This window comes from Ostreococcus tauri (genome assembly GCF_000214015.3).
Source record: "Ostreococcus tauri WGS project CAID00000000 data, contig chromosome 13, whole genome shotgun sequence".
Lineage (NCBI taxonomy): Eukaryota > Viridiplantae > Chlorophyta > Mamiellophyceae > Mamiellales > Bathycoccaceae > Ostreococcus > Ostreococcus tauri.
Window position 1 is genome coordinate 50,991 of NC_014438.2, and position 12,454 is coordinate 63,444.

Here is a 12,454-nt window from a genome sequence, read left to right on the forward strand (position 1 = left end):
GGATCGCGACGTGGCGAACGATGGAGGGTTCGAGAGCGATGATCGCTCGCGGGTGGTGGCGCTGAAGGAGGCGCTGGAGGAGGTGCGAGAGACGAGGGACGCGCTGTTGGCGATTCGCGCGGACGGCGGGTCGAGCGCCGAGGCGATCGCGGAGGCGAAGGCGGCGGTGATCGAACGAACGCCGAGCGTGCGACGATGGATCGCGGGGGGGAGTGCGATGGCGAAGATGAGCGAAAGGATGGAGGCGAGGGATCGGTTTTTGATTCACGCGTGCGTCGCGTGCGGGCAGGCGCACCTGTTCGGGGACGAAGACGCCGAGGACGCCAAAGACGACGTCGAGGGGCGCGTTCGCGAGCTCGTGCGCGTCCTGAGTAAGGTTGAGACGTTTTATGACATGCTTGGAGGTTTGGTCGGGTATCAGTGCACCGCCATGGAGCTGGCTCTGGAATCGCTCACGGGCGAGCCCGCGCGCATGCACAGCGCTGAGGAGTGTCAAGGCGAGGATTGTAACGCCGTGGGTGGGGATGTGAACTTGCTCGTGCCTCCTGGGGTGGATTTGCGCGCGCACGACGGCGCGTTCGCAGCCACCGCCGCGCGTTGGGGCGTGGAGGAGCTTCCAAACATGGCTGAGATTTATCCGCTCGGAGGCGCGGGCGACCGCCTCGGTTTGAAGGACGCAGAGACCGGGGAGAGTTTGCCCGCGGCACTGTTGCCTTACAACGGTAGACCGCTCATCGAAGCGCTCATTCGTGACCTCACCGCCAGGGAGTGGCTATATTACAAGCTCACCGGGGAACACCACAGGACGCCCGTGGCGGTGATGACGAGCGCGGCGAAACGGAATCACGCGCGCATACTGTCTTTGCTCGAGGATAACAATTGGTTCGGTCGGGGCGAAGATAACTACAAGCTGTTCGAGCAACCGCTCGTTCCAGTCGTGAGTGTCGATCGCGGTCTTTGGGTTCGAGAGGATTTCTGCGAGATGTCTCTCAAACCTGGCGGGCACGGCGCCATCTGGAAGCTCATGCACGACGAAGGCGTCTTTGATTGGCTCGAGGCGAGGCAGAGGCGAGGCGCCATCGTGCGTCAGATCTCCAATCCCATGGCGGGTACCGACACGACGCTCTTGTCGCTCTCGGGCGTCGGCGTCAAGGGCGACAAAGCCCTCGGCTTTGCGAGCTGCGAGCGTCACGTGGGCGCCGCAGAGGGTGTGAACGTGCTCGTCGAAAAGAGAGAGCTCTCGGGCGAGTACGCGTACGGCGTATCGAACATCGAGTACACCGACATGACGCGACTCGGCGTCCAAGATGTTTCTAGCGATTCGCAAAGCGCGGAGAGCGCATATCCGGCCAATACCAACGTCCTCTTTGTCGGTTTGAAGCACATCCGGGAAACGCTCGTGAGCTCGTCCAGGGCGGCTTTCCCGGGCATGTTGATAAATCTCACCAAACCAGTGATGGAAAACGGAACGAAGGGTGGAAGATTGGAGTGTTCGATGCAAAACATCGCAGATGCGCTGATGCGTCGCTCGAAAAATCGTCTCGGACCTGCGGACTTTGAGAATTTGCCGACGTTTGTGTTGTACACGCTTCGGCGTCGCGTCACGAGTAGCGCGAAGAAGAAAAGACCACCTGAGTCTAGAAATCTCGCGCAAACTCCAGACGGATCGTTCTTGGATTTGCTTCGCAATGCTAGCGATTTGCTGAAGCGGTGCAACGTGTCTCATCCCTCCCCGGATAGCCAACCGCTCGAGGAGTATTTGGAGAGAGGACCAGATTTCATATTCAGCGCCAGTCCGAGCATCGGTCCGCTTTGGGACGTCGTTGATCAGAAGATCCAGGGTGGCGTGATAGAGAAAGGATCCGAGGTTCGTCTCGAGATCGCAGAGATCGAGTGGAGAGACGTCTCGGTGCGAGGATCGTTGTTCGTCGAGGCGGCGTCGCCGCTCGGTCCGGCGCGCGACGGAACCGTGTATTTTGATGAAGGCGCATGTGGACGATGTCGCCTTCGCAACGTTCGAGTCTCCAACGACGGCATCGATCGGAACGAAAACTCGAACGTTTATTGGAGTAACTTTATCGCTAGAACAGAACGTTGTTCGATTTTTCTCGAGGGTAGCGGCGAGCTCGACGCTCTAGACGTCACGCTCGCGGGGGACGTGCGCTACGTCGTGCCGGACGGAAAGCGACTGACGCTGCGACCCGACGGCGCGGGTGGTGTTCAAGAAACGTGGGACGACATCGTCTCACCGTCTTGGCGTTGGTCTTACGCGTTTGGCGACGACGACCGCATCGACGTCGTCCTCGAAGAAAAGAGTTGATTCATTGCTTGCAGCCGCGAAACCTTCATTCATTTTCATTTGCAATTTCCAGTAAGAAACGATTAGCGATCAAAGAATGCTCCGTTACATCGTCGTTACATCATCGTTTGAGTCGTCGAGCTATTGAATCTTGGGAATGAAACCCGGAGGACAGTAAACTTCCCCCGGAGGAGCGCCGTTTTCAATCGACTCGGCGGCATCGACGACTGGCACGCGGCGACGTCGTCCTCTCACGGCGACGTCCATTTCGTGACTCGTACCGAGATCGTCGTAACTGTCGTCGAAACTCGCGTTGAGCTCATTCGTCGCGAGCGCCATCGGCACGAAGAGCGCTCGCGCCGACGCCTGATCCAGCCGGCTAAAAGTTTCCTTCCCGATAGCCGTCGTGAGTCGCGCGTTCACGCCGCGCTTGCACCCGCCGATGCACTTGGCGCGCGCCTCGCACTTCCAACCTCGCGGTAAGTTTGCGCGTAAATCGTCCACGATGGCTTCGGATCCTCGTTTTTTGCAATCCTTGCCCGTGCACACCTCGATGCGCGCGATCGGTACCTCGTTCATCGCGTCGCCCAAAACGACCGGGTCCAGGAGCGGGCACGCGCCGATGGTCGTCAACGCCGTCGGCGCCGACATCGAGCGCGCGACGTCCACGACGCGTAAACCGTCGCCCAGGGCGTCCGCGAGGGCCTCGGTTTCGCGCTTCTTTCGCGACACAATCTTCCCCAACTTTGAGACGAGCGTCGCCTTTTTGCCCTTTTTGCCCTTCTTCTTCCCCTCAGCCTTCTTCTTCGCCTCGACGACTTTACCCTTCGCCTTACCGCCCTTGTTCTTCTTTCCGCGCGCGACGACGCCCGCCAACGCGTCTCGAAGCGTGAGTTTCTTCATCTTTTTCACCCTCTTCGTCGCGCGCTTCATCATCCCCCGCTCGTCGTCACTGCTCTCGCTGCTGCTGCTGCTCTCGCTGCTGCTGCTGCTGCTGCTGCTGCTGCTGCTCGACGAGCTACTACTCCCGCTCCCTTTCCCGCGTGTCTTCTTCGCCTTCGCCTTCGCCTTCTTCTTCTTCTTCTTCGTCGCCGTCGCCGTCGCCGTCGCCGTGCCATCCCTCGTCTTCCCCCTTCCACCCCCCCGACCTCTCCGGACGTCTTCGTACTGCGTCTCGTGCGCGTCCTCCGCGAACGGGATCACCGTCATCACCGTCGTCGCCGCGCCGACCCCGTCCCGCCCGTCCGCGCCATCGCCCTCGGCTTCGTCATCCGCGAGCGCGCATTCGCGGTCGTTCACGCGCGCACCCGCGCTCGTTCGCGCGGTCCATCGCGCGCGCGGTCGACGCCGCGCGCGACCGCGCGTCGTCGCCCGCGATGCGCCCGCGAGGGTCGGCGTCGACGTCACCCGCGCGCGCATCGCGCGAACCCGTCGCGCGGTGGGGTTTCGTCACCGAGGTGTTTCGATCAACGCCGACCGTCCGGCGCCGTGTGTCCGGCCAGATCCCATCGCGATCGGTCCGATGGTCCACCGGGCTCGCGCCTTTCGCCTCCTCAGCGTCCGCGTCGGTGGAACTCGACGCGACCGACGTGTATTATTGGTGTCGACACATATCAGGGTCCAGGACGTGATGGACCGACTCGGCGCTCGGCGCTCGTCAAAGGGCTCTACGTACGGAGAATGCGCGTACAGGCAAAGACGAGGACAGCCGCCTATCGATCACGACGTGGGCCATCGGGGTTTTGACTCGGTCGGGTACAAAAAACCATGGGCCTCCCACGGTCGACGCATAGATACTCGACGGTCGACCCATAGGTGCTCGACGGTCGACCGATGGGTGCTCGACGGTCGACCGATGGGTGCTCGACGTCTCGTACGACGTGGTCCACCGGTCGTGGACATCACGATCGATGGGTCGCGCGCGTGATGCGACGCACGACGTGTCGGGTCGTGATGCAGATCGTGATTTCATAGTGCGTGTACGTCAAGCCTATCATTTTTTCTGATAGTGACAGTGATAGGCATCACGTGACCGCGACGACGACATGTCGGCACCGGTGTCGAGGACAGACGGCGATGATGCGTCCAGTATGTCACTCGTCGACCCCTGTAGCACGTCACGTCGACACCGCTCGCGCGAGCGCGAAAGGTTAATAATACATCACCGTCGACCGGTTGTGCTCGTGATTGAAATCACCACGTGTCGGGTGGTGATGTCGATCGTGATGCCGATTGTGCCCAACCGAGGCGCGCGTGGGACACACACGGTGGTGTCGTGATGTATAATACGATGTGAAAAATCATACTGTGCGCATCTGAGAGGTATGGAACGCGCGAGCGAGACGCACGCGGGGCGGCGACGACGCCGAGGCGACGCGACGGCCGCGACCGCGCGCGCGCGCGAGAGAGACCGCGACTCGCGCGCGGGCGACCGCGCGCGGGCGTCACGGCGGTTCCGGGCGCGCGCGCGGGCGTCGGGGAGGGGGATTCCACGCGCGTGTGCGCCATCGGACGATCGCGACGACGGGAAGGAATCGCGCGCGATGGACGCGACGGCGACCGCGGTGCGGGGCGGTGAGGGCGAGGACGACCGAGGGGTGATGCGCGGTGAAGGGCTGAACGCGGACGTGGCGGCGATACCGGAGGCGAGCTCGAGCGAGAAGAGGGAATCCGCGGGACGGGACGGGCGCGAGGCGAAGCGCGCGCGGACGGATGGAGAGAACGACCGACGCGAGGCGCGGGCGGTGGGTGAGGCGAACGATGGGAAGAGTGATGAGGAACGGGCGCGGAACCTACCGAAGTGGTTGGGGGTGAAGGTGCAAAACGTGCCGAGCACGCTCTTGGACGAGACGGAGCGAAAACTTCGAAGACCGATGGTCGATAAGATGGAGATGTATCGCCTGCTCGTGGCGCATTACGACCTCGGGGAGATCGATGTCGACAGCATTAGTGAACTTCCGTCGTACGATGATAAGAATTGGTACATCAAGGCGAAGAAGCTGAACGAACAGGGCGACGCGGAGACGAAGGAGTACGTCGTCAAGGTGCACAACGGAGTCGATAGCTCGGGGGTGAGTCGCGGCGTGCTCGCGGCGCAGGAGCGAGTGATGATGCATTTGCTCGCGCACGGTGTGGAGTGTCCGCGAGTGGTGCGATCGAAGGTCGCGATGTGGACCACGCCCGGACCGGACGGGACGGTGAACCTCGTACCGGCGGGAACGCCAGGGTCGACGCAGGAACACTGTACGCGCGTGACATTTCTCGCCAGTAACCAGATCGCGCACACGCTACGCGTCATGACGTATCTGCGCGGTAAGACAGTTGTGCAGGTGCCGATGCCCCACCCCGTGGAGTTCGTTCACCGACAAGGATTGTTCGTGGGTCAAATTTGTCACGCTCTGTCCAAGTGGCCGACGCCTAACGAGTTGGAGATTCTCCAAAAGACCACCTTTGCCGACAGCTTCGCCGTGCCCTACGTCCAACAGTGCGCGATGTGCTGGAAAGTGCTCGCGGCCTCTTCTCGGCTCTGGGATCTTCGCCACTTTATGGATGTGCAACACTTTTTGACGGATCTCGTCGTGAGGCGACTGTTTGAGGACGACACGCGCATCATGATGTGCAGCACCGTCTTCAGCGCGTTCAAGCACCTGGTGCTTCCGGTGGCGGATAAGCTTCGCGTCGGAATTTTGCACAACGATCTGAACGAGCAGAACATGATCGCTTTGGATAGCGGACCTGATCCGGTGAAGTTTCCGGCCGCTTCGAGGTTCGCCTGCATCGATTTCGGCGACGTCGTCGTCTCATGGCGCATCAACGAGGTCGCCATCGCGTTGGCGTACTGCGCGCTCGATAAAGAGGATCCTATTAGAGACATGTCGATCATGCTCGCGGGGATTCAGAACGTGTTCCCGCTCACGCCATCTGAGATGCGAATTTTACCCTGTCTCATCGCCGCTCGTTTGGTCACGTCGCTCGTCATGGGTATGTACTCCTATCATATGCAGATCGTCAGCGAGTCAGACAACGCGGAAACGACGACGGCGCCAAAACCAAAGGGAAACGAGTACGTGCTCACGACACAAAAATCCGCGTGGACGGCTCTGACGCACGTGCTCACCGTCGGCGCCGAAGCGATGTTTAAGAGATTTATCATCGACGCGTACTCTGAGAGCCCCACGACTGCTGCGCCGTCGTGAACGACCAGAGCAGCGCGACGGTCAACGCGAAACATATCATGAGTTAATCCTCAAAACACTCCATCGACATGTAATCAAATACGAACTTAACTGCATCGACGAACGAAGAATGTGCGATAATTTCCAATAACAATGTCTCTACGCGCAGTCGCCTTAAATCTCGAGCTTTGCGATCAATTCGGAATCGTTGTTGATCGGATTCTTCGGTTCGAGCTTGACGAGATCGATCGGGGCCTTTCCAGTACCGTTCTTCGCCTGCTTGTCGCATCCCTTGTCCAAGAGCGCGCGCACGGCGAACGGCTTCCCGTAGCCGCACGCGTAGTGCAACGGCGTGTTCTTCTTCTCATCCGTCGCCGTGAGATCAGCCCCGGCCTCGAGCAAGAGGTTGAAGATTTCCTCTCCCGCATCGCCCTTCCCGAACGCGATCGCGTAGTGAATCGGCGTTCGCGATGAGGAGTCCCGCGCGTTGATGTTTTTACCGACTGCGATGAAATCCTCAACCGCCTCAACGTCACCGTACCGCGCGGCGTCGTGCAGGGTCTCCACCTCCGGCGTCGGTGCCGCCGCCGCGGGCGCGCTCATGGCCTCGGGCGGCGCCACGCCGCCCGCCGCGGCTCGAATCGCTTCCTCTCCGCCCAACGCGTCGTTCAGGCGCTGCAAAAATTCCCTATCATTCGCCCACTTCATCATCGCCCCCGGTCCGTTTTTCCGCAAGTCATCAAAGAAATCCGCGAACGCCGGGTCATCCTTCAACGACGCGATCCGTTTTTGCATCTCAGGATTCGCCACCATGTTGTTCATCGCCTGCATCTGTTGCTGCACCATCGGATTCTTCATCATCCCTTGCATCTGCGCCATCTGCTCTTGCACCTTTTTCGCCGTCTCCGGGTTCTTCATCGCCTCCGCGTACGCCCGCTGCATCTCCGCCATCTTCTTCGGGTCCATGTTCGGCGGCATGCCCGGCATGCCACCCCCTGGCGGGAGCATGCGGCGGCGTTGGACGTCCCCGCGTCCGCCCGCGATAGATCCGAGTTCGCGTCGCATCCGCACCGCTCGCGCGCGCGTTCGCGTCGTCAGAGCGCGCGTCGCGGGCGTCATCAACGTCATCGTCGTCGGCATCGCGTGCGCGCGCGCGGGGCTCACGCGCGGCGTCGACGTGCGCGGATAACGCGCGCGCGAACGCGACGGGCGTCGATCGAGATCGAGTCTCGGTCACGACGAGTGATGACTCGAGGACTAGGGTTTACGACCACGCACGCCGCCGCAACCGCGCACCTCGACATCGAGTCCCGTGCTTCACGAGTCATGACTCAAGAACGCACGAAGCACAGGACGACGTCCACGGACGCGCCCCCGCGCGCGGGCGACGCCGCGCACCGCGTCGCGCCACGACGTTCGCACGACGCGCGCTCGCGCTCGCGCTCGAACGCGCGGGCGACGCCCTCACCGCGCGCGCGGCGACGGGCGCGAGAGAATCGATGACGATGGCGACCCGAGGGGTGATGCCGCCGTCGCGGACGATCGGCCGCGTCGGCGCGCGCGCGACGCGGGCGGGGCGCGATCGAACGGTAGGGTCGGTCGCGAACGCGCGCGCGCGAACGACGCGGGCGCGGGATGGGGTATGGACGCGGGCGCGCGCGGGGGGGGGGGCGGCGGCGGCGCGGGCGAGCGCGGCGGCGGATCCGGCGAAGACGGCGTCGGCGTTCGCGACGATGCGGGCGCCCGTGAACTCGCATGGATTTGAGTTGGTTCGGGAGGATTACATATCGGAGTACGACGCGAAGGCGTTCTTGTTTCGACACGCGAAGACTGGGGCGGAGGTGATGTCGCTGAGTAACGAAGATGAGAATAAGACGTTCGGGGTGACGTTTCGAACGCCTCCGTCCAACTCCACGGGGATTCCGCACATCTTGGAGCACTCCGTTTTGTGCGGATCGCGCAAGTATCCGATAAAGGAACCGTTCGTGGAATTGATCAAGGGGTCGCTGAACACGTTTCTCAACGCGATGACGTGGCCGGACAAGACGGCGTACCCGGTGGCTTCTTGCAACTTACAAGATTTCCGCAACCTCACCGACGTCTACCTCGATGCGGTGTTCCACCCGCGATGCATCACGAACGAGAAGACGTTCGAACAAGAGGGCTGGCACTACGAGCTCGACGACGCGAACGCTCCCATGACGTTCAAGGGTGTCGTCTTCAACGAGATGAAGGGCGTGTACTCCTCCCCGGACTCCGTGCTCGCGCGCGAGTGCCAACAGGCGCTGTTTCCGGATAACACCTACGGCGTAGACTCTGGTGGAGACCCCACGGTCATTCCGGAGCTCACGTTTGAAGAGTTTAAGGATTTCCACGCCAAGTATTACCATCCGAGCAACGCGCGCATGTGGTTCTATGGCGACGACGACGTGGAGGAGCGCCTGAAGATTTTGGCTTCGTTCCTCGACGAATTCGATCGTCGCGAGGTCGACAGCTCGATCGGCACGCAAAAGTTCTTTTCCGCGCCCAAGCGCGTGGTGAAGACGTACACCACGGGTGAGGGCGAGGACGCACAAAAGTCCTTCGTCCAGGTCAACTGGCTCTTGAGCGAGGAACCGTTCGACCCGGAGACCGGTCTCGCTGTCGGTTTCCTCGATCATCTCCTCATGGGCTCGGCCTCCGCGCCTCTTCGTCTGGCGCTTGAAGAGTCTGGACTTGGCGAGGCCATCGTCGGGTACGGATTGGAAGATGAGCTTCGTCAACCGACGTACGCGTTGGGTTTGCGAGGCGTCGCCCAAGAGGACATCCCAAAGGTCGAAAAGCTGATTCACGATACGATCGCCGAGATCGCGAACGAGGGTTTCTCGCAGTCGGCGATCGACGCGGCGATCAACAGCATCGAGTTCAGCCTGCGCGAGAACAACACCGGCCGATTCCCTCGCGGATTGTCGCTCATGTTCCGCTCCATGAGCACGTGGCTGTACGAGGGTGATCCCTTTGAACCGCTTCGCTTCGAAGAACCCCTCGCTAAGCTCAAGGCGCGAATCGCGTCTGAGGACGTCTTCCGCCCGCTCATGCGCAAGATGCTCATCGAGAACACGCACCAAGTCACAGTCGAGCTCAACCCAGACTCGACGCTCGCCGAAAAGGAAGCCGCTGAAGAACAAGCAAAGTTGGACGCCAAGCGTGCGAGCATGTCGCCGGAAGACATTGAGGCCATGGTCCAAGCGACGAAGGAATTGAAAGAGCTTCAAGAGACTCCTGACTCTCCGGAGGCGCTCGCGTGCGTGCCGACGCTCGCGTTGAGCGACATCCCAAAGGAAGCCAAGGGAATCCCCACGGATATCTCCTCCGTCGGTGCCACGAAGGTGTTGACGCACGATTTATTCACAAACGACATCTTGTACGCGGAGCACCTCCTTGATATGAAGACGGTGCCGGTGCACCTCTTGCCACTCCTTCCGCTGTGGACGCGCGCGCTCGGTCGCATGGGTACCGCCACCAAGTCGTTTGTTGAGTTCGATCAGCTCATCAGCGCGCAGACCGGTGGGATCTCGGTTACACCGTTTACCTCTGGTATGCGCGGTTCGGACGAGATGCAAGCGTTCATGGTCGTTCGCGGCAAGGCGACGAGCGACAAAGTGGGTGTCCTTCACGAGCTCATGACGGAGCTCATGCTCGAGGCAAAGTTCGACGACAAGAACATCTTCAAGCAGCTCGTCCTCGAAACGCGCGCGGCGATGGAGTCTCGCGTGCAAGGTTCGGGTCACGGCGTCGCCGCGGGTCGCCTCGACGCGCAAGACTCCGTCGCAGGCTGGGTGAGCGAACAGATGAACGGCTTGGCGCAACTCGATTACCTTCGAGAGCTCACCAAGCGCGTCGATAGCGATTGGGCGGGCGTCTTGGCGGATCTGCAAACCATATCCGCTTGCCTGAACAACCGCGCCGGTAGTATCACCAACCTCACAGCCGACGCCAAGACTCTGGACTTGGCGATGCCGTCAGTGGAGGCCTTCCTGAACTCACTCCCGGCGAAGGGCGCCGGATCGCCGCAGCAGTGGAACACCATCAACCCGAAGCAGAATGAAATTCTCACCGTGCCGACTCAAGTAAACTACGTCGGCAAGGGTGCGAACTTATACAAGGCTGGCTACGAGCTCCACGGTAGCTCGTACGTGATCAACAAGTTGCTCGGGACGACGTGGTTGTGGGATCGCGTGCGCGTCTCCGGCGGCGCGTACGGCGGCTTCAGCGATTTCGACTCGCACAGCGGTATGTTCACCTACCTTTCGTACAGAGATCCGAACTTGTTGAAGACGTTAGACAACTACGACGCCACCGTCGACTTCCTGCGGAAGCTTGAGATTGGCAAGGAGGAGCTCACGAAGAGCATCATCGGTACCATCGGCGACGTTGACTCGTACCAGCTTCCGGACTCCAAGGGTTACACGGCTTTGATGCGACACCTTCTTAACGTAACGGACGAGGAGCGACAAGAGCGTAGAGATCAAATCTTGGGCACGACGCAGAAAGACTTCCGCGATTTTGCCGACGCGCTCGAGGCCGTTCGTGGTCCGAACGCGACCTCTGTCACCGTCGCCTCGCCCGAAGCCGCCAAGGCTGCGGTCGCCGAGCGCCCCGAGTTGAACTTTGTCGTCAAAAACGTCATGTAGACGACGTCGAGGCCGAGATTTAAACGAAAGAATTTAGTTTGCGCGTAAAATTAATCACAAATCGTACAAAAAAAATTCCGCTCCGGGTCGCGTCGGAATCATCTACATCCACCGATCGCGATCTCCCCCTCCAAATCCAACGTCGGATTATCACAAAGCTTCCTCGCATCGCTGCTCGACACCAGCGCGCCCTCGAAATTCGCTCCCGCAACGTCGGCCCACTGCCCCTTGCTCTTTCCAAACGTCGCGTTGGACAACAACGCATTCTCAAAGTTCACCCCTCTCAGGTCGCTCCCATCGAATCGCGCCTCGTAGCAGTTCGCCGACCTCAAATCCGCTCCTCGCAAGTTTGCGTTTCGCACCGACGCCCTGGACATCTCCGTCGCCGACAGATCGCTCTTCTCGAACGACGCTTCGTCCATGACGGTTCCGCTCAAAACCTTCCCGTGCAGGTCTCTCTCGCTGTAATCGCACCCGCTCAGCGTCAACACCGCCTCCGGGAGCGCTCCCGTGCTCACCTCCAAGGAGAACTTCGCTCGAACGTCCGCGAACGCGTCGAGCGCGGCGTTGGTGCACGCGGCTTGACCACCCTCCGCGAACAACGGCGCGGGCTTGGACCCGGGCGCGGCGAAAGCTTCCATCGGCGCCAACGTCACGCACAGACTCACCGCGCACGACGCGAGGGCGCGGGCGATCGCTCGCTCGGTCTCGCGCACCGGTCGACGGGCGGTCGTCACGTTCGTCGGGACGACGCGGCGCGCGGCGGCGGCGCGCATCGCGTTGTGAGGCGTCCTTGCGTTACAAATCAACGACGCCCGTCTCGCGTCCTACGTCTTCCTGCGCTTCGACTCGCGATCGACGTCGCTCTTCTCTCGCTTCTCTCTCTTCTCTCTCTTCTCCTTCTTTTCCTTCTTTTCCTTCTTTTCCTTCTTGTCCTTCTTCGCCGCCGTCGCTCGCGTCTCCGTCGTCTCTCGCGGCGCCCCCCCCCCCTCGTCTCGCCTCGCCGCCGGCGCCTCCACCACCGCGTCCGCCCGCGTGATCATGAGCACACCATCGACCGCTCGACACGCGCGATCGAACACCGTGCGTCCGCCCTCGGCGTCGCTCAAATCGTACGCCCACGCCCGCGCGCGGCCGCCGTCCCGCGCCGCGCACGTCGTCCCCCATCCCCCCGTCGTCGTCCCGCGTTCGAGCGTCACCACCGCACCCTCCAGCGTCGACTTCACCACGTCCTTCGCCACGCGCACGAGCACCAGCGCCGCGTCCGCGTCGTCGTCGCGTCGTCGCGCGCGATGCGCGCTCGGCAC

At 61.5% G+C, this 12,454-nt stretch overlaps 7 protein-coding genes across 7 annotated transcripts; 3 read left to right on the forward strand and 4 right to left on the reverse strand.

Moving 5' to 3' along the window:
- OT_ostta13g00320 (UTP--glucose-1-phosphate uridylyltransferase) lies at positions 1-2,320 on the forward strand (the record flags this gene model as incomplete). Its single annotated transcript, XM_003082456.2, has 1 exon — positions 1-2,320. A coding segment is annotated over one exon (2,320 nt), but the record flags the coding sequence as incomplete, so codon positions are not given.
- A 120-nt stretch (positions 2,321-2,440) lies between these two features.
- On the reverse strand, positions 2,441-3,202 carry OT_ostta13g00330 (Thioredoxin-like fold; the record flags this gene model as incomplete). Its single annotated transcript, XM_003082457.2, has 1 exon — positions 2,441-3,202. The coding sequence occupies one exon, from the start codon at positions 3,200-3,202 to the stop codon at positions 2,441-2,443; it is 762 nt and encodes a 253-aa protein (XP_003082505.2).
- Positions 3,203-4,842: 1,640 nt separating this feature from the next.
- OT_ostta13g00340 (Aminoglycoside phosphotransferase) lies at positions 4,843-6,495 on the forward strand (the record flags this gene model as incomplete). The annotated part of the gene is made up of 1 exon (XM_003082458.2): positions 4,843-6,495. The coding sequence occupies one exon, from the start codon at positions 4,843-4,845 to the stop codon at positions 6,493-6,495; it is 1,653 nt and encodes a 550-aa protein (XP_003082506.2).
- Positions 6,496-6,648: 153 nt separating this feature from the next.
- Positions 6,649-7,425, reverse strand: OT_ostta13g00350 (Ankyrin repeat; the record flags this gene model as incomplete). The annotated part of the gene is made up of 1 exon (XM_003082459.2): positions 6,649-7,425. The coding sequence occupies one exon, from the start codon at positions 7,423-7,425 to the stop codon at positions 6,649-6,651; it is 777 nt and encodes a 258-aa protein (XP_003082507.2).
- Positions 7,426-7,979: 554 nt separating this feature from the next.
- Positions 7,980-11,147, forward strand: OT_ostta13g00360 (Metalloenzyme, LuxS/M16 peptidase-like; the record flags this gene model as incomplete). Its single annotated transcript, XM_022982655.1, has 1 exon — positions 7,980-11,147. One exon carries the CDS (start codon positions 7,980-7,982, stop codon positions 11,145-11,147), a length of 3,168 nt encoding a protein of 1,055 aa, XP_022840157.1.
- Positions 11,148-11,245: 98 nt separating this feature from the next.
- OT_ostta13g00370 (Pentapeptide repeat) lies at positions 11,246-11,923 on the reverse strand (the record flags this gene model as incomplete). Its single annotated transcript, XM_003082461.3, has 1 exon — positions 11,246-11,923. One exon carries the CDS (start codon positions 11,921-11,923, stop codon positions 11,246-11,248), a length of 678 nt encoding a protein of 225 aa, XP_003082509.3.
- Positions 11,924-11,974: 51 nt separating this feature from the next.
- Positions 11,975-12,454, reverse strand: OT_ostta13g00380 (unnamed product; the record flags this gene model as incomplete). The annotated part of the gene is made up of 1 exon (XM_022982656.1): positions 11,975-12,454. A coding segment is annotated over one exon (480 nt), but the record flags the coding sequence as incomplete, so codon positions are not given.